At 41.5% G+C, this 21,687-nt stretch overlaps 1 protein-coding gene across 4 annotated transcripts in view; it reads right to left on the minus strand.

The window, feature by feature from the left end:
- Window positions 1–21,687, minus strand: part of ppp1r42 (protein phosphatase 1, regulatory subunit 42) — a 117,252-nt gene that overhangs the window by 5,145 nt on the left and 90,420 nt on the right. For all 4 annotated transcript variants that reach the window (XM_060824104.1, XM_060824105.1, XM_060824103.1 and 1 more), the window contains one exon: window positions 9,946–9,994. In XM_060824104.1, the coding sequence (XP_060680087.1) occupies window positions 9,946–9,994 (49 nt within the window). The remainder of the gene's footprint in view (window positions 1–9,945; window positions 9,995–21,687) is intronic.

Genomic DNA, 21,687 nt, shown 5'->3' on the forward strand with positions numbered 1-21,687 from the left:
CTTGCACCACAATATCTCTCTGTATATCAGTGCTCCTCAGGGATCTGCTATTTACTATATATTTTTCTCCTGGATTTGACCTCCCAAAATGCAACACCTCACACTCATCAAGATTAAACTCCATCTGCTATTTCTCTGTCCAACTTTCCAACTGATCTACTGTATATCCTGCTGTATTATTTGACCACCTTTCTCACTTACTACAACTGCACAATTTTATTATCATCTGCAAACTTACGATTCAGACCATCTACATTTTCAACCACATCATGCATATAATTACAAACAACAGAGATCCCAGCACAGATTCTTGTGGAATATCACTGGTCACAGACCTCCAGTCAGAAAAACAGCCCTCCACAGCTACCCTCAATCTTTGTGACCAAGCCAATTTTGTGTCCAATTAGCCAACTCACCATGTGACTTATTTTTCGAGAAGAGCCTAACCACAAAGGAACTTGCCAAATTCTTTCAATAAATTCATAACATTCACTGTACTGTCTCTATCAATCATCTTTGTCACTTAGAGTCATAGAGTCATAGAGATGTACAGCATGGAAACAGATCCTTCGGTCCAACCCATCATTGCCGACCAGATATCACAACCCAATCTCGTCCCACCTACCAGCATTCATCCCATATCCCTCTAAACCGTTCCTATTCACATACCCATCCAAATGCCTCTTAAATGTTGCAATTGTACCAGCCTCCACCACTTCATCTGGCAGCCCATTCCATACACGTACCACCTTCTGTGTGAAAAGTTGCCCCGTAGGTCTCCTTTATATCTTTCCCCTCTCACCCTAAACCTATGCCCTCTAGTTCTGGACTCCCTGACTCCAGGGAAAAGACTTTGACTATTTACACTCTGCATGCCCCTCATAATTTTGTAAACCTCTATAAGGTCACCTCTCAGCCTTCGATGCTCCAGGGAAAACAGCCCCAGCCTGTTCAGCCTGTCTCTATAGCTCAAATCCTCCAACCCTGGCAACATTCTTGTAAATCTTTTCTGAAGCCTTTCAAGTTTCACAACATCTTTCCGATAGGAAGGAGACCAAAATTGCATGCAATATTCCAACAATGTCCTGTACAGCCACAACATGACCTCCCAACTCCTGTACTCAATACTCTGACCAATAAAGGAGAACATACCAAACGCCTTCTTCACTATCCTATCTACCTGTGACTCCACTTTCATGGAGCTATGAACCTGCATTCCAAGGTCTCTTTGTTCAGCAACACTCCTTACCATTAAGTGTATAAGTCCTGCTAAGATTTGCTTTCCCAAAATGCAGCACCTCGCATTTATCTGAATTAAATTCCATCTGTCATTCCTCAGCCCATTGACCCATTGGATCAAGATCCTGTTGTAATCTGAGGTAACCCTCTTCGTTGTCCACCACACCTCCAATTTTGGTGTCATACTCAATCAAAGTTTTGAAACAAGACCTCCCCCTGCACAAAGCCATACTGACTATCTTTAATAAGTCCATTCTTTTCCAAATGTGAGCAAATCATATCCATAAGAATCTTCTCCAATCATTTCCCTACCACTGATGTGAGGCTCACATGCCTATAATTTCCTAGTTATCCCTGTTGCTCTTTGTGAATAAAAGAATAACACTGGCTATCCTCCAGTCTTCTGGGACCTCTGTAATAAAGAGGATTTAAAGATCTCTGTCAACGCCTCAGCAATCTCCTTCCTTGCCTCCCTCAGTATAGAACATAGAACATAGAAGGATACAGCGCAGTACAGGCCCTTCGGCCCTCGATGTTGCGCCGACCGAGTCCTACCTAACCTATACTAGCCCAATAACTTCCAAATGCCTATCCAATGCCCGCTTAAATGAACATAAAGAAGGAGAGTTCACCACTGATACGGGCAGGGCATTCCATGAACTCACAACCCGCTGTGTGAAGAATCTACCCCTAACATCTGTCCTATACCTACCACCCCTTAATTTAAAGCTATGTCCCCTAGTAACACCTGACTCCATTAGCGGTAAAAGGTTCTTAGTATCTACCCTATCTAAACCCCTAATCATCTTATACACTTCTATCAGATCTCCCCTAAACCTTCTCTTCTCCAATGAGAACAGCCCCAAGTGCCTCAGCCTTTCCTCATAAGATTTTCCTACCATTCCAGGCAACATCCTGGTAAACCTCCTCTGCACTCGTTCTAAAGCTTCCACATCCTTCCTATAGTATGGCGACCAAAACTGCACACAATACTCCAGATGAGGCCTCACCAGAGTCTTATACAACTGCAACATGACCTCAGGACTCCGGAACTCAATTCCTCTGCCAATAAAGCCCAGTACACCATATGCCTTCCTCACAGCACTATTTACCTGGGTGGCAACTTTCAGAGATCTGTGTACATAGACACCAAGATCCCTCTGCTCATCCACACTACCAAGTAGCCTACCATTAGCCCAGTAATCCAACATCTTGTTATTCCTACCAAAGTGAACGACTTCGCACTTAGCTACATTGAATTCCATTTGCCACATTTCCGCCCAGCTCTGCAACTTATCTATATCCCGCTGTAACCTACCACTTCCTTCCTCACTATCCACAACTCCACCGACTTTCGTGTCATCCGCAAACTTGCTTACCCAGCTTTCAAGTCCTTCCTCTAGATCATTTATAAAGATAACAAAAAGCAATGGTCCCAAAACAGATCCTTGTGGTACACCGCTAGTAACTGCGCTCCAAGATGAACATAATCCATCAACTACTACCCTCTGTCTCCTTCCAGCCAGCCAATTCCTAATCCAAACCTCTAATGTATCCTCAATGCCATACCTCCGAAGTTTTAGCATTAGCCTACCATGGGGAACCTTATCGAACGCCTTACTAAAATCCATATACACAACATCTACTGCTTTACCCTCATCCACTTCCATAGTCACCTTCTCAAAGAACTCAATAAGGTTTGTGAGGCACGACCTGCCCTTCACAAATCCATGCTGGCTATCCCTGATCACGTTATTCCTACCCAGATGTTCATAAATCTTATCCCTTACCATTCTCTCTAAGACTTTGCCCACCACTGAAGTCAGACTCACTGGCCTATAGTTACTAGGGCTATCCCTACTCCCTTTCTTGAACAATGGGACCACATTCGCTATCCTCCAGTCCTCTGGTACTATTCCCGTTGACAATGACGACATAAAAATCCAGGCCAATGGCTCTGCTATCTCCTCCCTAGCTTCCCATAGGATCCTGGGGTAAATGCCATCAGGCCCAGGAGACTTATCTATATTCATCCTTTCCAATATTCCCAAAACCTCTTCGCTGCATATTTCCAGGGCATCCATTCTAATTATTTGTGATTCCATATTCACATCAGCAACAGTGTCCTGTTCCTGAGTGAATACTGATGAAAAGTACTGATTTAATGTCTCTCCAATCTCCTCCGCCTCCACACACAACTTCCCACTACTATCCTTGACTGGACCGATACCTACCCTAGTCATCCTTTTATTCTTGACATACCTATAGAAAGCCTTTGGGTTTTCCCTAATCCTACCAGCTAAAGACTTTTCATGTCCCCTTCTCGCTTTTCTTAGCTCCCTCTTTAGATCCTTCCTGGCTACCTTATAACTCTCAATCGCCCCTACTGAACCTTCACGCCTCATCTTTACATATGCCGCCTTCTTCCCTTTCACAAGGGACTCCAATTCCTTACTAAACCACGGCTGCCTCACAAGGCCCTTTACACCATGCCTGACTGGTACATACCTATCGAGGACACGCAGTAGCTGCTCCTTGAACAATCCCCACATCTCATTAGTGTTCTTCTCTTGAAGCCTGTTTTTCCAATCCACACAACCTAAGTCATGCCTCACTGCATCATAATTTCCCTGCCCCCAGCTATAGCTCTTGCCCTGCGGCGCACGATTATCCCTCTCCATCACTAAAGTAAAAGTCACCGAGTTGTGGTCACTGTCCCCGAAGTGCTCACCTACCTCCAAGTCTAACACCTGGCCTGGTTCATTACCTAGAACCAAATCCAATATAGCCTCCCCTCTTGTTGGCCTGTCGACATATTGTGTCAGGAAACCCTCCTGCACACATTGTACAAACACCGACCCATCTAATGAACTCAAGCTATAGCTCTCCCAGTCAATATCTGGGAAGTTAAAGTCCCCCATAACAACCACCCTGCTACCTTCACTCTTTTCCTGAATCATCCTCGCAATATTATCCTCTACTTCTCTAGGACTATTAGGAGGCCTGTAGAAAACACCTAACAGGGTGACCTCACCTTTCCTATTTCTAACCTCAGCCCAAACTACCTCAGATGGCAAGTCCTCTTCCATCGTCCATTCCACTGCTGTGATACTGTCTTTGACAAGTAATGCCACGCCTCCCCCTTTTTTACCCCCATGTCTGATCCTACTAAAACATTTGAACCCTGGAACGTGCAACAGCCATTCTTGTCCCTGTTCTACCCACGTCTCTGTAATGGCCACAACATCGAAGTCCCAGGTACCAACCCACGCTGCAAGTTCACCTACCTTATTCCTTATACTTCTGGCATTGAAGTATACACACTTCAATCCACCTTTCTGGTTACAGGCACCCTCCTTAGAGATCGCTGCATTATTCCTAACCTCCCTACACTCAAGGTCCTGTACCCTAAAGCTACAGTCCTGGTTCCCATGCCCCCGCGGAGTTAGTTTAAACCCTCCCAAAGAGCACTAGCAAACCTCCCCCCAAGGACACTGGTGCCCCTCAGGTTCAGGTGTAGCCCATCCTTTTTATAGAGGTCCCACCTTCCCCAGAAAGGACCCCAGTTGTCCAGAAACCGGAATCCCTCCCTCCTGCACCATCCCTGTAGCCACGCATTTAACTGCTCTCTCTCCCTATTCCTCGACACTCTATCACGTGGCACGGGTAACAAACCAGAGACTACAACTCTGTTTGTTCTAACTCTGAGCTTCCAACCTAGCTCCCTGAAAGCCTGTCTGACATCCTCACCCTTCTTCCTACCTATATCGTTGGTGCCAACGTGGACCACGATCTGGGGCTGCTCCCCCTCCCCCTTAAGGACCCGGAAAACACGATCAGCGACATCACGTACCCTTGCACCTGGGAGGCAACATACCAAACGTGAGTCCCTGTCGCCCCCACAAAACCGTCTGTCTGTACCCCTCACTATCGAGTCCCCAAGAACTATCGCTCTACCTTTCTCCACCCTACCCTTCTGAGCAACGGGGCCAGGCTCCGTGCCAGAGGCCTGAACCTCGTTGCTTGCCCCTGGTAAGTCATCCCCCCCACAAGTATCCAAAACGGTATACTTGTTCTTGAGGGGAATGACCGCAGGGGGTCCCTGCACTGGCTTCCTCCTCCCACTCCCCCTCACTGTCACCCATCTATCTTGAACTTTCGGAGTAACTACTTGCCTAAAGCTCCGATCTATGACCTCCTCTGCCTCCCGAATGATCCGCAGTTCATCCAACTCCAGCTCCAGTTCCCTAACACGGGTTTGGAGGAGCTGGAGATGGGTGCACTTCTTGCAAGTGTACTCAGCAGGGACGCTAATGGCTTCCCTCACCTCATACATGTTGCAAGAGGAACATTGCCCTCTCTGCACTGCCATCCCTCTAAAAGTAAGCTTTCCTTAAAAAAAACAACAAAAACCAACTAAATCTAAAGAAACAAACAAGGAAAATGCAGCACTTACCCGCTAGTCACAATTGGTCTTATTATTAGGTTAGAGGAGGTGGAAGGGTGGGAGGCACTACTCGTGTAGTGCCTCGGGTGACTCGCCTGTGCGTTTAAATAAGGGGAGAAAAAAAAACCTTACCCAGGTAACCTAGCGCGCCTTCCGGGTCTGCTACCGCTTTTTTAAAGGAAAACTTTAAATTTACAACTATTAAATTTACAGATATGTAAACAAATCATGGAAAGATTTATCTTGGAGTAAAAAATGAGGTCTGCAGATGCTGGAGATCACAGCTGCAAATGTGTTGCTGGTCAAAGCACAGCAGGTTAGGCAGCATCTCAGGAATAGATAATTCGACGTTTCGAGCATAAGCCCTTCCTGATGAAGGGCTTATGCTCGAAACGTCGAATTCTCTATTCCTGAGATGCTGCCTAACCTGCTGTGCTTTGACCAGCAACACATTTGCAGCTCCCTCAGTATCTTGGGTTGGATCCCATCAGGCACTGGGGACATAACTACCTTAACGTTTTTCAAGATACCCAATACTTCCTCTTTCTTAATACTGATATGCCCTAATATTAACATACCGCTTCATAATCTTAACATCATCCATGTCCTTCTCTTTGAATATTGATGCGAAGTACTCATTAAGGACCTTACCCAGTTCCTCTGACTTGAAGCATAAATTTTATCCTTTGTCCTTGAGTGGACCTACCTTTCCCTAACTACCTTTCTCCTCATATATATAAAAAATGTCTCAAGATTCTCCTTAATCCTACTTGGCAAGGCCTTACATGGCTCCTTTTAGCTCTCCTAATTCCTTGTTTAGTTTCTTTCCTGCTTCCTTTATATTTCTCAAGGGCCTAGTCTGATTTTAGCTTCCTAAACTTTACATATGCTTCCTTTTTCTTTTGACTAAACCTTCAAAATCTCTTGTTATCTATGATTCCTGAACCTTTCCATTTTTTTCTTTCAATCTTAGAATAATATGTTGGTCCTGAACTCTGATCAACTGGCTTTTAAAAGACTTCCACGTGTCAGATGTGGATTTACCCTCAAACAGTACCGTAAATCTAATTTCTCCAATTTCTGATGTAATTAGCCTCCCCCTAATTTAGCACTATCACCTGAGGACTAGTATTATCCTCATCTAATACTATCTTAAAACTTATGGAATTGTGATCGCTGGTCCCAAAATGCACCCCCATTGAAACTTTGATCATCTGGCCAGGTGCATTCCCCAGTACAAGGTCTAGTATAGCCCATTCCTAGTTGGACTATTGTCTACATATTGTTTCAAGAAACCCTCCTGGATGCACCTCACAAATTCTGCCTCAAAGGGAGTCCCAGTCATTATTGGGGAAGTTAAAATCACCCACTACAACAACACTGTTGTTTTTACATCTTTCCATGATTTGTTTACATATCTGTTCCTCTATCTCCCACTGGCTATTGGGAGGCCCTGTAGAATAACCTCATCATAACGATTGCACCTTTCTTTTTCCTGAGTTCTACGTATATGACCTTGCTAGATGAACCCTCCATAATGTCCTACCTAAATGCAATCCTGACATTTTGTTAATGACTAATGCAACTCCCCCACTTGCTTAACACCCCTTTCTATCTCACCTGAAACATCTGAACCATGGAGCTTTGAGCTGCCAGTTCTATCCTTCCCTCAATCAAGTTCCTGTTAGTTGTAATTCTATGTTCTAATCCAAGCTCTAAGTCTGTTATACTCCTTGAATTGAAATAAATACATTTCAGACCACCAGTCTCACTTTGTCCCCAATCAGACTTTCTTTGTTTAATCTCTACTTTTCCTCAATTACTCCACATCCTCACCTACTGTTCTAGTTCCCAACCCCTTGCCACACTGATTTAAACCCTCATAGCATAAGCAAACCTCCCTGCAAGGATATTAATGCCTCAGTTTAAGTGCAAACCATCCTTCTTGAACAGGGCCCTCCTGCCTGGAAGAGATCCTAATGATCAAGATATTTGAACCTCTCCTTCCTACACCAGATAACAATTCTAGAGCCTCATTCTTTTCATGGATCATTTTATATCCCTCAAGGGCCTGGTCTGATTTCAGTTTCCTAAACCTTACATATGCTTCCTTTCTCTTTTGACTAAACTTTCAACAGCTCTTGTTATCTAGGATTCTTGAATCTTGCCATCTTTTCTTTCAATCTTGGAATAACATGCTGGTCCTGAACTCTGATCAACTCTTAACACAAATAATATGCTGTAGTTAGCATACTCTGATGATGGCTTTATGAGAAGAACATATGAGGAGTAAGACATAACGTCTAGGTGCTCCTTATGGACTCTGTAACAACATCTATCATAGCAATGCAACTAGTTGTTAATATACAATAAACTACTTCTTGTTCAGTACAAAGCCTCTTCTAGTTAGATCTTTCGGTGACTTTCCTTCACCACACTAAACCAAACAGCCCTGTAGATCCATGCGCTGAAAGAAGATGGTGGTAGAAGCAGAGGTTCTACCCCACATGGTGAGGAGCAGATTTTATCCAAATGCACATATAACAACTTGTACAGCTTAGCATAGACAAAAACCAAGCTTCTAGTAATCAATAGAAGAATAGACATTGGATTGTGATGGTGATGTTGGATGCAATAGATTCAGGAAAACAGAAAAGTGCCAGTTTGGGTTGGCTTATCAATGCACACCCACTGCCATTAGCTTAGACAACCAATTATATGATTTAAGACTCTATTATAAGCAATTTCATAGAATCCCTACCATGTGGAAACAGGGATTTCTTGCCAGGTAATGGCGAGTTGCAAATTAAAAGGGATTATAGCTGGTTAAGCATCTGTAACTCATCTCATTATTATTTGACTGCCTATCTTACCATCAAATTTGTTGAACAAACATGGAAGTCAGAGCAGGCATGCTGGTGGAAACACCTGCATGATGCTCATCACCAAACAGCATCCAGGACACTATACATGGGCATCGGCAGTACTCACCTCTCATCCGCAGACAATAGCAACTGATATCTGCCAACCCTTCATGACCATCATGACACCTCCCCAGTCCATTTAAGGAAGCACAGACTTGCATTAAAGGGTACTCCAGAATCTAGCATTAAAAGGCTGCAATAGTGACACCTTGTGTATCCTGCTCATAAACTGGACCAGCCCTCATTTGGAAATGCGTTGCTGGTTAAAGCACAGCAGGTCAGGCAGCATCCAAGGAATAGGAAATTCGACGTTTCGGGCATAAGCCCTTCATCAGGAATGATGAAGGGCTTATGCCCGAAACGTCGAATTTCCTATTCCTTGGATGCTGCCTGACCTGCTGTGCTTCAACCAGCAACGCATTTTCAACTGTGACCTCCAGCATCTGCAGACCTCATTTTTTACCCAGCCCTCATTTGGGGCTGCTTGTTGTTCTGTTAGGACATGCTAACTTTGCAACTACTTGCATGCTTGCAGTATCAATTTCTTGCCTTCCCTTGCCAATTAGCACATTACAGCTTCAATCATGACCTAAAAACGATCATTGCTTTTTTATGCACACACCAAAATGTCAATATAATACCTACAGCACATACTAGCTGTCTGCGTTGCAAACACACTGCATGCGCGTTCAACCAAAAAACCAGAAAGCAAGTGGAGTTGGTCCTCAGTCCAGTCAAGGGGGGGGATTGCTATTGGTCTGGGGTTCCTGGTACTACCAGTCACAGACACAGTCCATACATAGTCCAGGGATTTGGATACAGTTATCAGCTTGGTCACTCATGATCAGGGGATTTGTCCAATCATATCTGGGGAGTGGGCAGCAGTCAGTTATTTAGGGACAGTTCCAGCAGTTAGAGGATGCTTGCATCATCAGCTGGGATGCTGATTCTGTTTGCAAGTCAATTTGTACACAAGTCAGAACAGAATGCAGGACCATATAAAGCAGGCATTTGCAAGTACAAGAAATGTTCATATATCAGATCTTTAAAATTGTAATCCTGTGTAGTTCAAAAATACAAGCGTTCACAAGTCAGGTGTTTGTAAATCAAAGACCCCTGTACAACCACAGCATTATGAAGCTTACAATTGTGAGCTTTTGAAACAAGTTCCACAACTGATTTATTCTCTCTTGATGGCGATCATGATTTTGCAAATAAAACACATGGAGAACTTTGTTATTTTCAATTAGATGTGGCTCAGCCACTGCATCTATATCACATATCTAATTTCCTTATGACAAAAAATCAGTCTCATCCAATAGCTGCATACTTTACCTTAGTCACCATGTGAGAAGGCATCAACAAAAATCTGACTGGTTGTGTCCTATAAGTGAAAAAACACAAATATGAGCACTCTTGATTCAACAGGTTTTACTGGAATCTCATTCTTAATTAAATACAAAAATCTCTGTGTTGTTTTAAAACCTTAAATCAAAACACAAGTCTCAAATCAGTTTGTGTATTGTGATGATTCGGCTCCTTTAACAATGTTAGGCTTTTTCTCCCAGAGAGATTGTAAAAGCAGCGATTCTGAAAGGTCTGGCTTGGATGGGTTTTAGAGCTAATGTGATTATAGATAACAGATACTACCTCAGACAAAAGACTTACAAGTTAAAAAAAAACACTTGTACAACGAAAGCGGAGTGGCTAGTTCTCTCAGGTCAGCTTTTCTCTGGTTTGTTTTGGTTTTTAGCAGTCTGGCTGTTCACCGAAAGCAGTCAGTTTGAAGTTGCTGACCCCAAATACGCAGGTCCATGCTGATACTCCCTCTCTTTGACATCTCTCCCGTAAGAACCAGTCTTTGATTTTTCCTTTTTTGCCAAGGTGTGTTTATGGGGATAGTTGCATGTATTTGGAACTGTATCATTAAGATAATCTATTGGGTTTTCAGATAGGTTAGTTATTCTATACTCTGTTCTCTTTTGTTTGTGTTTCATTCAGTAATCTTGTAAATACATTTTGTTATGTTTAAAACTAAGTGGTTGGGCCAGCTGCATCACCCCTAGAATATCCACCATACACCTGCTTAAAACAACTGGCAAAGTTAGGGTCTAGACTACTTTGTTGAAATGTTTTGAGGGTATCTGGCCTGGCCCATAACAGTATATTTAAATAATGGCGAAGAACTGTGAATGGTAGAAATCTGAAAGACAACAAAAAATGCTGGAGAAACTCAGCTGTTCTGTCAGCATCTATAGAGAGACAAAGGATTACTGGACTTGGAGCATTAACTCTGCTTCCTTATTTAAAGATGTCTGCAGATCTGCTGAGTTTCTCCAGCATTTTCTCTTGTGTTTGTAAACATTACTCAGACTCCATTAGTTGCATGGAACACATTTTATAGCTCTCTGTTATAACTGGTTCATTGGTCTCAAATATGATTCCTGCTTTGTAGCTTTCACTGAATGAGTACATGTGATGTCCAAGTTCAATTCTGAGCTCTTCTGTGTTAGGGAAAATTGATAGCATAGTGTTAATGCCACTAGACTAATATTTCAGAGAGCTAGGTAATCAAAGAATCCCTACAGTGTGGAAGCAGGCCATTCAGCCCATCGAATCCACACTGACCCTCCGAAGTGCATCCCACCCAGACCTACCCCAGCCCTGGAACCCTGCATTTCTCATCTAATCTATGCATCTTTAGACATGGAAAGAAATCAGAGCATCTCAAGAAAACCCACACAGACACCAGGAGAGTGAGCAAACTCCACACAGGCAGTTGCCTGAGGATGGAATCCCTGGCGCTGTGAGGTAGCAGTGTTAACCACTGTGCCGGCATGCTGCCACATGCTCTGGGGAAACGGGTTAAAATACTAATACAACAGCTAGTAAAATTCGTTTTAAAAAAAAGTAAGTAAAGGTAAATTCACCATAGTCCTGCCCCCTCATTACAGAAAGACAACTGGTAGTTGGTTAACTTGAAGATCACTACACCTCAGGTGAAGAAGTAGTTGAAAAGGGGCATCCTTCATGGTAACCTCAGCCAATGCAGAAATTGAATGCACTTTGTTGCCATTATTCTGCATCACAAACCAACTGTCCAGTCAACTGAGCTAACCAACCTCAAGACTATAAATCTGGAACTAAAAGCTCACCTTAGTATTGGCAATCATGACACCAATCATCATTTGTTGGAATAACTCATCTGATTCACTCATGCCATTTATGGAAGGAAAGCTTCAAAAGTTATTTGGTTTGACCTGCATGCAGGACCTATAGTAATATGGTCTTTCGTTAACTGCCCTCTGAACGGGTCTAATAGGCCACTCAGTTCAAGATAAATTAGGATGGGTTGCAAACACTGGCCTTACCAGCAATTACCACATCACAGAATAGAATAAAGAAAAAATGTTTAGGTGACATATGAACAGATGGTATTTTACAAATAAATGGAATACACAATAGAGGGAAATACACTAGATGGGAGTAGTGCATGCTAATATATATGATTTATAATAAGTTTATATACACTATACAGTATATTTAAAGCTGCAGGCCAGTCAGTTAGCTCAGTTGATTGGCCAGCTGGTTTGCAATGCAGAGTAAGACCATTAGCTTAGGTTCAATTCCAACACCAGCTAAGGTTACCAAGAAGGTCTCAACTTCATCCCTCACCTGAGGTGTGGTGACCCTCAGGTTAAACTATCATGAGCTGTTTGTCTTTAAGGAAAGAGCAGTCCTATAGTTCAGTAGCAATGGAAATGGCAATTTTGCCTTTACTGTGTACATATACATTATACGTGTGGCACAGGGGGAAGCGATGGCTTAGTGGCATTATCGCTCGACTATTAATCCGGAAACCCAGAATAATGTTCTGGAGATCTGAGAATCTCACCACGGCAGATGGTGGAATTTGAATTCAATAAAAAAATCTGGAATTAAGGGTCAACTGATGACCATGAAACCATTGTCAACTGTCACTAAAACCCATCTGATTCACTAATGTCCTTTAGGGAAGGAAATTTGTCATCCTTAGCTGGTCTGGCCTACATGTGACTCCAGAGCCACAGCAATGTGATTGACTATCAACTGCCCTCTGAAATGGCCTAGCAAGCCACCCAGTTGTATCTAATGCTAGAACGTCACAACAAAGAAATGAAACCAGAATTCCCTCCCTACCGGCATTGTCGCTTAACCCACAGCAAGTGGACTGCAGCAATTCAAGATGGCAGCTCACCATCACCTGCTCAAGGGCAAATAGGGATGAGCGATCAATACTGGCGCCCAAGTCCTACAAATGAATGAAAAGAAAACACAAACATCTCCTCCAACATGTTGCCAATCTATTTTTAATTTTGTTTTGTCTTATTGTGCAATAAACATAGATCTTTGGATTCTTCATCAGAGTGATTGGTTGATATAAATTACTAATGACTTAACACAGCAAAGAATTTGTGTAAACTGAATTATCTAAGATTTATTTTTAAAGTTGCATCACATCATAAAAATTAAATAATTGATAGCAGTTATTTAGCTCATCTTAAACTGTTTTTCTTCATTCTCCAGTTTAACATTGTTGCTCAGTAGCAATCCTGTCAGCCATAAGACACTTTTAGAAATGCTTTATGTAGGTAGCATCAACTTTAATAGTTGAAAGTGATTATCCTAATTTCATCTTCAAATCTAATTTAAAAAACAAATTTACAACATAAATTAGTGCAGAAAACATCCTAAAGTCCTTAGAAGGAAAAAAATGGGTGATCAAAAATTTGATGAAAGAAATATGTTTTAAAGATGGCCTTAGAGGAGTAGAGAATTAGAAAAGTGAAGGCACTTAGGGAAGAGTTTTCAAAACACTGAACCAAAAAGGCTGGAGGGCGAGAAAGTACACCCAAGGCCAGAGTTCAAGGAATGGAATGGCCGGAAAGGAAGGTGATTATGATGCTTTAGGAAATTACAGAGGTATGAAGGAAATAAAATTTAACATTGAAAATTTAGAAGTAATTGGTAAAAGCAAAGTTTGTTTCAGTTCAATAGTTATTAGTTGACAAACAAAATAGATGGTTATCGTTCCAAAAGGATAACTTTTGGCCAAAAAGTTTTTTGAAGCTCTTTTTATGTGACATTTATTGTATGGGATTTAAGTTCTGCTGATTGATATATCAGTTGCAATTTTTAAAAATTCTTTCACACAATGTGGGTATCACTGGCTAGGCCAGTATCTGTTGTTCATCCCTAATTGTTCTGCAAAAAGTGCCAATATTAATTGAAGAAATATATTTGATATGATCAGTTGCAAACCATATTTCAAAATGTAAATTATTGTTTATTATTGAATCATAAAGTACAAAAGAGACCCATTGTCCCACTGAGTTTTTACTAATACCTATCACCACGATAATATGCTCCTTTTTATTGTCCCTTCAACTAAGGGGAACAGCTTTCTATCCACCTTGTCTATGCCCCTCATAATCTTAAATACCTCTATCAGGCCCTCTTCAACTTTTTCTGCTCCAAAGAAAACAAATCAAGCTTGTCCAGCCTATCTTCACAGCTAAAACGTTCCATTCTAGGCAACATCCTGATGAATCTCCTTTGCGCTCCCTCCAGTTCAATTACATCCTTCCTATAGTGCAGCGAACAGAATTGTACACAGTACTCCAGCTGTGGCCTACCCAAAGTTAAGAACTCCAACATGACCTCCTTGCTCCAATAGTCTATGCCACAGCTGGTGAATGCAAGTGTACTGTATGCTTTCTTAACTACATCATTAACTTGTCCAGTCACCTTCAGGGATTTGAGAACAAACACATCAAGATCCCAATCTTCCTCTAGGATTAGAATAATTAGGTAATTGGTTTTCACTGGCATAACATAATGGGCCAAAGGGCCTTTTTCTATGCTGTAGATCTCTGAGACTCTGAGCTTCCTAGTGTCCTATATTCATTGAGTATTCCCTTGTCTTGTTACTTCTTCCAAAGTGTACCTCACACTTAAATTCTATCTGCCACTGATCTGCCCTCTGTCAAGAGTGTGGTGCTGGAAAAGCACAGCCGGTTAGGCAGCATCCAATGAGGAGAGTCGACATTTTGAGCATAAGCTCTTCATTGGGATTCCTCTACAAGGATTTCAGTGAGTTCCTCTCTGACTGCACCCCCCAGGTCATCTCCTCTGCACAGAAGCTCTTCAGCCACGTTCTCAAACAGACTCGCTACCACAGCCACATCTCCTTCCTCAGCACCTGCCTATGGAACCGACTGATCCCACACGGACTCCAGACTACGTTCCGACCAACAAAATTTGGACCCAACCAGGACAACCTGTACCTACAACAAATCCGAAGCCTCCAGCAACAGACCTCTCTCCGGATTCTCCGCTCCACCCTTGCAGCCATACGTTGCTACCTACATTCCCTGCAATCAGCCCTACCCGAAGGGCTTATGCCCGAAACGTCGAATTTCCTGTTCCTTGGATGCTGCCTGACCTGCTGCGCTTTTCCAGCAACACATTTTTAGCTAAGATTAGGTAGAATCCCAAGATATTCTGCAATGCTATCAATGGGAAGAAAATAAACAGGGAAACTTTGGTTAAATGTAAACCATAAATCCTTAACCAATGCTGACTACCACTGATTGACTTAAATAGAGATTAATTCTCACCTTCAAAGTATTTTCCAGTATTGCCTATCGCTCATGTAAGACTTACTAGTCTATAATTTCCTGGTTTATTTATACCATCATTCTTGAAAAGTCAAACCAATTAGTTGTGCTCCAGTCCTCTGGCACCATTCCTTTGCCCAGACAGGAATTAAAAATTTGGGATAGGGTACCTATGATTTCCTCCCTCATCTCCAACAGCAACCTGGGATAGAACTCATCTGAACCTGGGCGTTTGCCATTTTTTAAATGAACCAAAACCTTCAAAACCTCCTCACTCTTACTATCAATCTTCCCAGGAACTTCATAGTCATCTTCCCAAATTCTGCACCAACATCCTCCTCCTAAACGAAGACAAATGTGAAGTATTCTTATGCATAGATTGCCCTAATGGGCACTACCGTTTCCCTGTTTATTTTCTTCCCATTGATAGCATTGCAGAATATCTTGGGATTCTACCTAATCTTAGCTAAAAATGTGTTGCTGGAAAAGCGCAGCAGGTCAGGCAGCATCCAAGGAACAGGAAATTCGACGTTTCGGGCATAAGCCCTTCGGGTAGGGCTGATTGCAGGGAATGTAGGTAGCAACGTATGGCTGCAAGGGTGGAGCGGAGAATCCGGAGAGAGGTCTGTTGCTGGAGGCTTCGGATTTGTTGTAGGTACAGGTTGTCCTGGTTGGGTCCAAATTTTGTTGGTCGGAACGTAGTCTGGAGTCCGTGCGGGATCAGTCGGTTCCATAGGCAGGTGCTGAGGAAGGAGATGTGGCTGTGGTAGCGAGTCTGTTTGAGAACGTGGCTGAAGAGCTTCTGTGCAGAGGAGATGACCTGGGGGGTGCAGTCAGAGAGGGACTCACTGAAATCCTTGTAGAGGGAGCAAGAGAGCTTCTTCAAGGAAGGCATCCTTGCAAGAGGATTCGCAGTAGGTTAAAATCTTCAAGGAGAAAGTGAGGTCTACTTAATCTTACCCACTGTTTTAAATCATTTAGTATTTTATATTATTACTACACTATATTATTTATAGCATTTATTTTTCATGCTCTCTGATTACTTTCTTAAGCTCCTCCTGCACGCTCTACACTCCATTGGGGTCTCCATTGATTAGTTCCCTTTGTACCTGTTATATATTTCTCTTTTCCTTCTCATCCAGTTCTGAATGCTTCTAGACATCTAGGGTTCTCTAGTCTTATTACTCCTACATTTAACCACAAAGGAAATATGTTGGGCCTATACTGTCCCCAATTCCTTTTTGAATCCTCCCACTGTTCCAATGTGATTTTACCCTCAAGTAGTGCTTTCCAGGCTACTTCGCCAGATCTTGCCTTATTTTAATAAAATCTGCCTTCCCACAATCCAATACCCTTTTCACAGGTAATTTTTCTTCTTTTCTGTACAAATTTACAACCTAACGTGTTATGGTCACTATCACTAAAATGTTCACCCAATGCCACCTCAAATATTTGTCGAGCTTCATTCCCCATAACTAAGTTCAGTACTAACCATCTACATATTGATACACAAAGCTTTCCTGAATACATTTCAAGAAATCTCACCCACTAAGACCCTTGATAATACTCTTATCCTAATTTATATAGGGGAAGTTGAAATCCCCTACTATAATTACCCTACTATTGTTTTTACACACCTCAGTTAATTATCTACATATTTGGTCCTTAATTGCCTGCTGACTATTTGAAACCATATAATACACTCCAATCAGTGTGATTGACCCCCCCCCCTTTTATTCCTAAACTTGACCCACAAAACCTCATTTGACAATCCCTCCTTAGAGCAGTAACTGACTCATTTAATTGATAACACAACACCACCTCCTCTTTTACACCCTCCCCTGTCCTACCTGATGATCCTATATCCCAGGGCACAGACAAGATGGGCCAAAGTACCTGTATCTATGCTGTACTGTTCTATGTTCTACGAGAATGTTGAGTTGCCAATCCTGTCCCTCTCTTTGTTTTGGCAGCAAAGTCACAATTCCACATGTTAATACAAGCCCTTAACTCATTTGCCTCACCTATCGTACTCCCAGCATTAAAGTAGAGACTTGCCTTAGTCTCTTGAGACTTAACACGCCTGAACTCCCTCTGCCGAGGTTCCTTTTCTAAGGTACGCTGTATCACTCTTAAGCTAACCCTTTATGTACCCTGCTCCTGCACAACTAGTTTAAACTCCTCCCAACAGCACCAGCAAGTATTTCAACAAGGATGTTGATCCGATTCTGGTTTAGGTGAAATTATCCCGCTTGGAGAGGTCTCCACCTTCTTCATAGATACAAGAATCTAAAACCCTCCCTCCTGCATCTGCCCTATTTTCCTATTTCTGTACTCATCTGCATTTTGTCTATTTGTTTCAAGTCCTCATCAGGGTTTTACTAAATTAAATCTGATCATTCTCCTTTCAGAGAACAGACTTTGTTGAAATACCCATATGCATACATAATCAGAAAAATGGGATTAACTTCCCAATGACTAATACCACGTTGTTATGATATTCAAATGGCTAACATACAATGTTCTTGCTTTTTTACTGCGAGTATAAAAAACAATGTCAGATTTTTTTTAACCTGGACCAAACCAGAATGGCAAACAAAACATATTGCCTTCCATTTGAAAAAATATTGGAAAAAAGAAAGACCATTCACTGTTTTATTGCAGACACAACATTCATTGCTAGTTAGGCTACTTATCGCACTTTGCTTAGAAACATTAGTTATGGATCAAATGCAGCAAATGAATATTGTCAAACAGCTCATCAAATCTAATGTGCTCTTGTTCATTTTGCTTCTGGCAGGGTGGACATGCAAGAAAGCAAACTCAACGGTTCAGTGAAATTACTGAATTAAAGGAAATTGATTCTTCCAAACCATATTTTATTGTTTATTGCTGTTTCACTTGTTTAGTTGTTGATAGTAGCCATGTTTCCTTACATATATGTAAAATAACCTGGATAATTGGACATTTTAATTAACTTAAATACTTCTGGCAAAAATACTAAATAAATAAAAAGTTGTCATACCATTATCACATTTATAATCAATTATTTTCAAGATTATATTACAAATGAAGAGACATAAAGTGCTTCATCTCTGCCCTCAATGAAAATTAGTATTCATATGCTGGTAAAGAGTGGTTGTGACAAAATCATCGCCAACCATTCTTCTGGAAAAAAGCATAAACTTAAACTGGTACAGCCCGGTCTAACTGCAATGGGAGTTCTATATCCTGTCAGTCTAGCCTCTGTTTGACTGGAACTGAAATATGAGGAGGCACATTTACTCAGAGAAGACCTACTTAAAGTAAGTTTTATTGTACGTAATGGTTCATTCGAGGTTTACAAAATCACCCTAAGTTAACATCTGTACAATGAATTTCTGTTTCTATTAAACAAGCAAAAAACTGAAATGAAAAGAAGATTTAATAGACCAGGAAGAAAGTTGAAATACATCAAAATAGAGAGTATTGGAATATCTGTGTACTAAACCAGGCTTTACTTTAACCTTAATCCATATTTATGATTCTTCATATCGGAGTCTAGATTTTCAGCTCTGATGAATTGTAATCAATCTGAAAAGTTAATTCTATTTCTCTCTCCACAAACATTGCTACAGTCCTGCTGTGTATTTTAAGAATTTTCTGTTATCCTCGATTTTCCATCTTTCACTTGGTTTTATTATCATTAAAATGGTTAATGGTTAGTATAGGCAAACTCAAAGTGTGTAATTTTAAATTTTTGTAAAAACTGTTGGGTGAGCACCTTGGATGACGACTAACATGCTGCCCCTACCAGCAGGGTAACTCACTGGACTGCCTGCCAATCAGTTCTTTAAAATTGATGACTGGGATCTGTCGTGGGTCAGGAACTAAATGAATGCTGAAGACGTAGGCTTTGCAGGGGCTGTTTAACTCAGACATGGCACTAGCATTCTAATTCTGGGTTTCTTGATCAATCACAGATTACATACTGGATTAGTCAAAGAAGGCTCTCTGCTTAAAGGGACCCCGGGAGGGTTCTGAATCACTGCAAGATATTTTGCTCTGAAGTCAAGCAAACATCAGAATAATGAAAAGGTTCTTGTGAGGGAGTATGAGCAAGGGGCTAAGTAAAGAAAGCAGAACACAGAATGAAGAAGAACAAAGAAGATTTACAGCCCAGGAACAGGCCCTTCAGCCCTCCAAACCTGTGATGATCCAAATCCAATATTTAAACCTATCGCCCAATTCCGTCTGCTCCCCACCTACTCATGCATCTGTCCAGATGCACCTGAAATGAATCTATCATGCTTGCATAAGCTAAACCTCAAATAATAATCTCTGCTTTATAACCTGAGCCATGAAAGAATTTGGCATAATGTTAAAGATGGCTAAATTAAATTAAAGAGATGAATGCACGGCTGAAAGACTGGAATTGGAAGAATGGGTTTCATTCATAGGACACTGGTACCAGCACAGGAGAAAGTGGGATATGCAACATTGTGATGATTGCTGGAACCAGTGTTCTGGTGAGTCACATAACCAGCATGGGACAGAAGGCTTTGAACTAAATAGCAGGGAAAGGGATTAGATTTAAGAAGATTCTATGAATTAAACAGAGACAACGCTAGAGAGCAAGGTAGCAATGAGGGAAATTGTAACCCCATCTATCATGTTCTTAATACAATATGCAAGTATGCAAACCTAAGCATGCAACTTTAGATAGGGTTAAAATGAAAAGTGGCAAAAAGGCAGAACTAAGGGCTCTGAATTTGAATGGACACATTATTTTTAACAAAACAGACTAATTGGAAATGCAAACAGAAATACGTATGTATCATCCGATAGTCATTACAGAGAAATGGCTACAAGATAGCAAATACTGGGATAAGAAAACAAACATTACAGCACAGGAACAGGCCCTTTGGCCCACCAAGACTATGCTAACATATGATACCTGTCTAAACTAAAAATGTTTTGCCTCTATGCACTCTGTAAACCTCAATTCCCTGCCTATGTACATTTACATTCTGGATACTCAAGGGTACGTGACTTGTAGGAAGGATAGCAATCTCGGTAGAGGAGTATCTCTAATTAGGATGCTTTTGGTGCAATAGACAGAGAGATGAACAAAAGCACAGAAGTATATGATCAGCCATGTCATATTGAATAATGCAGAAGGTTCTATATACTTATAGCTAATTATTAGGATTAATGTATTACTTTGTTGTTAAGTTATCAGGAGAGGTTACCCTGTTGGGAGTTTTCTCTCGCCTTCCAAATAATTCCAGAGATATAGAGAATCAGATAACAAAGATGATCCTTGATAGGAGTGAGAGTAACAGGGTAGTTATTATGGAGGACTTTAACTTTCCAAATATTATCTGGGAATACTATAGTTCAAGTACTTTAGATGGGCCAGTTTTTGTCCAATGTGTGTAGGAGGGTTTCCTGACACAGTGTGTAGACAGGCCAATAAGGAGCGAGGCCACATTAGATTTGGGACTGAGTAATGAACCCAGCCAGGTGTTAGATTTGGAGCACTCTGGTGATCGTGACCACAATTCGGTTATCTTTACTGGAAAAGGATAGGTATATACCGCAGGGCAAGGGTTATAGCTGGGGGAAAGGCAATTACGATGCGACTAGGCAAGATTTAAGATGCATACGATGGGGAAAGAAACTGCAGGGAATGGGTACATTTGAAATGTGGAACTTATTCAAGGACCAGCTACTGTGGGTAGGATCAAGGAAAACCCTAAGGCTTTCTATAAGTATATCAGGAATAAAAGAAAAACTACAGTAAGATTAGGATTCCTGATGAAGGGCTTTTGCCCGAAACGGCGATTTTCCTGCTCCTCAGATGCTGCCTGGCCTGCTGTGCTTTTCCAGCACTACACTGATCTAAACTCTGGTTTACAGCATCTGCAGTCCTCACTTTTGACTACAGTAAGATTAGAACCAATCAAGCATAGTAGTGGGAAGTTGTGCGTGGAGTCAGAAGAGATAGTGGAAGTGCTAAATGAACACTTTTCGTCAGTATTCACACTAGAAAAAGACATTGTGGTCGAGGAGAATATTGAGATACTAAACTATATGGAATTGAGGTGCATAAGGAGGAGGTGTTAGCAATTTTGGAAAGTGTAAAAATAGATAAGTTCTCTGGGTGGGATGGGATTTATCCTCAGATTCTCTAGGAAGGCAGGCAGAAGATTGCAGAGCCTTTGGTTTTGGTCTTTATGTCATCATTGTCTCCAGGAATAGTGCCAGAAGACTGGAGGATAGCAAATGTTGTTCCCTTGTTCACGAAGTGGAGTAGAGACAACCCTGGAAATTATAGACCTGTGAACCTTACTTCGGGATTTATAATAAACTAGAAAGAAATAAGTTGATTAGGGATAGTCAATACGGTTTTGCGAAGGGTAGGTCGTGCCTCAAA

Source organism: Hemiscyllium ocellatum, chromosome 4 (genome assembly GCF_020745735.1).
Source record: "Hemiscyllium ocellatum isolate sHemOce1 chromosome 4, sHemOce1.pat.X.cur, whole genome shotgun sequence".
Lineage (NCBI taxonomy): Eukaryota > Metazoa > Chordata > Chondrichthyes > Orectolobiformes > Hemiscylliidae > Hemiscyllium > Hemiscyllium ocellatum.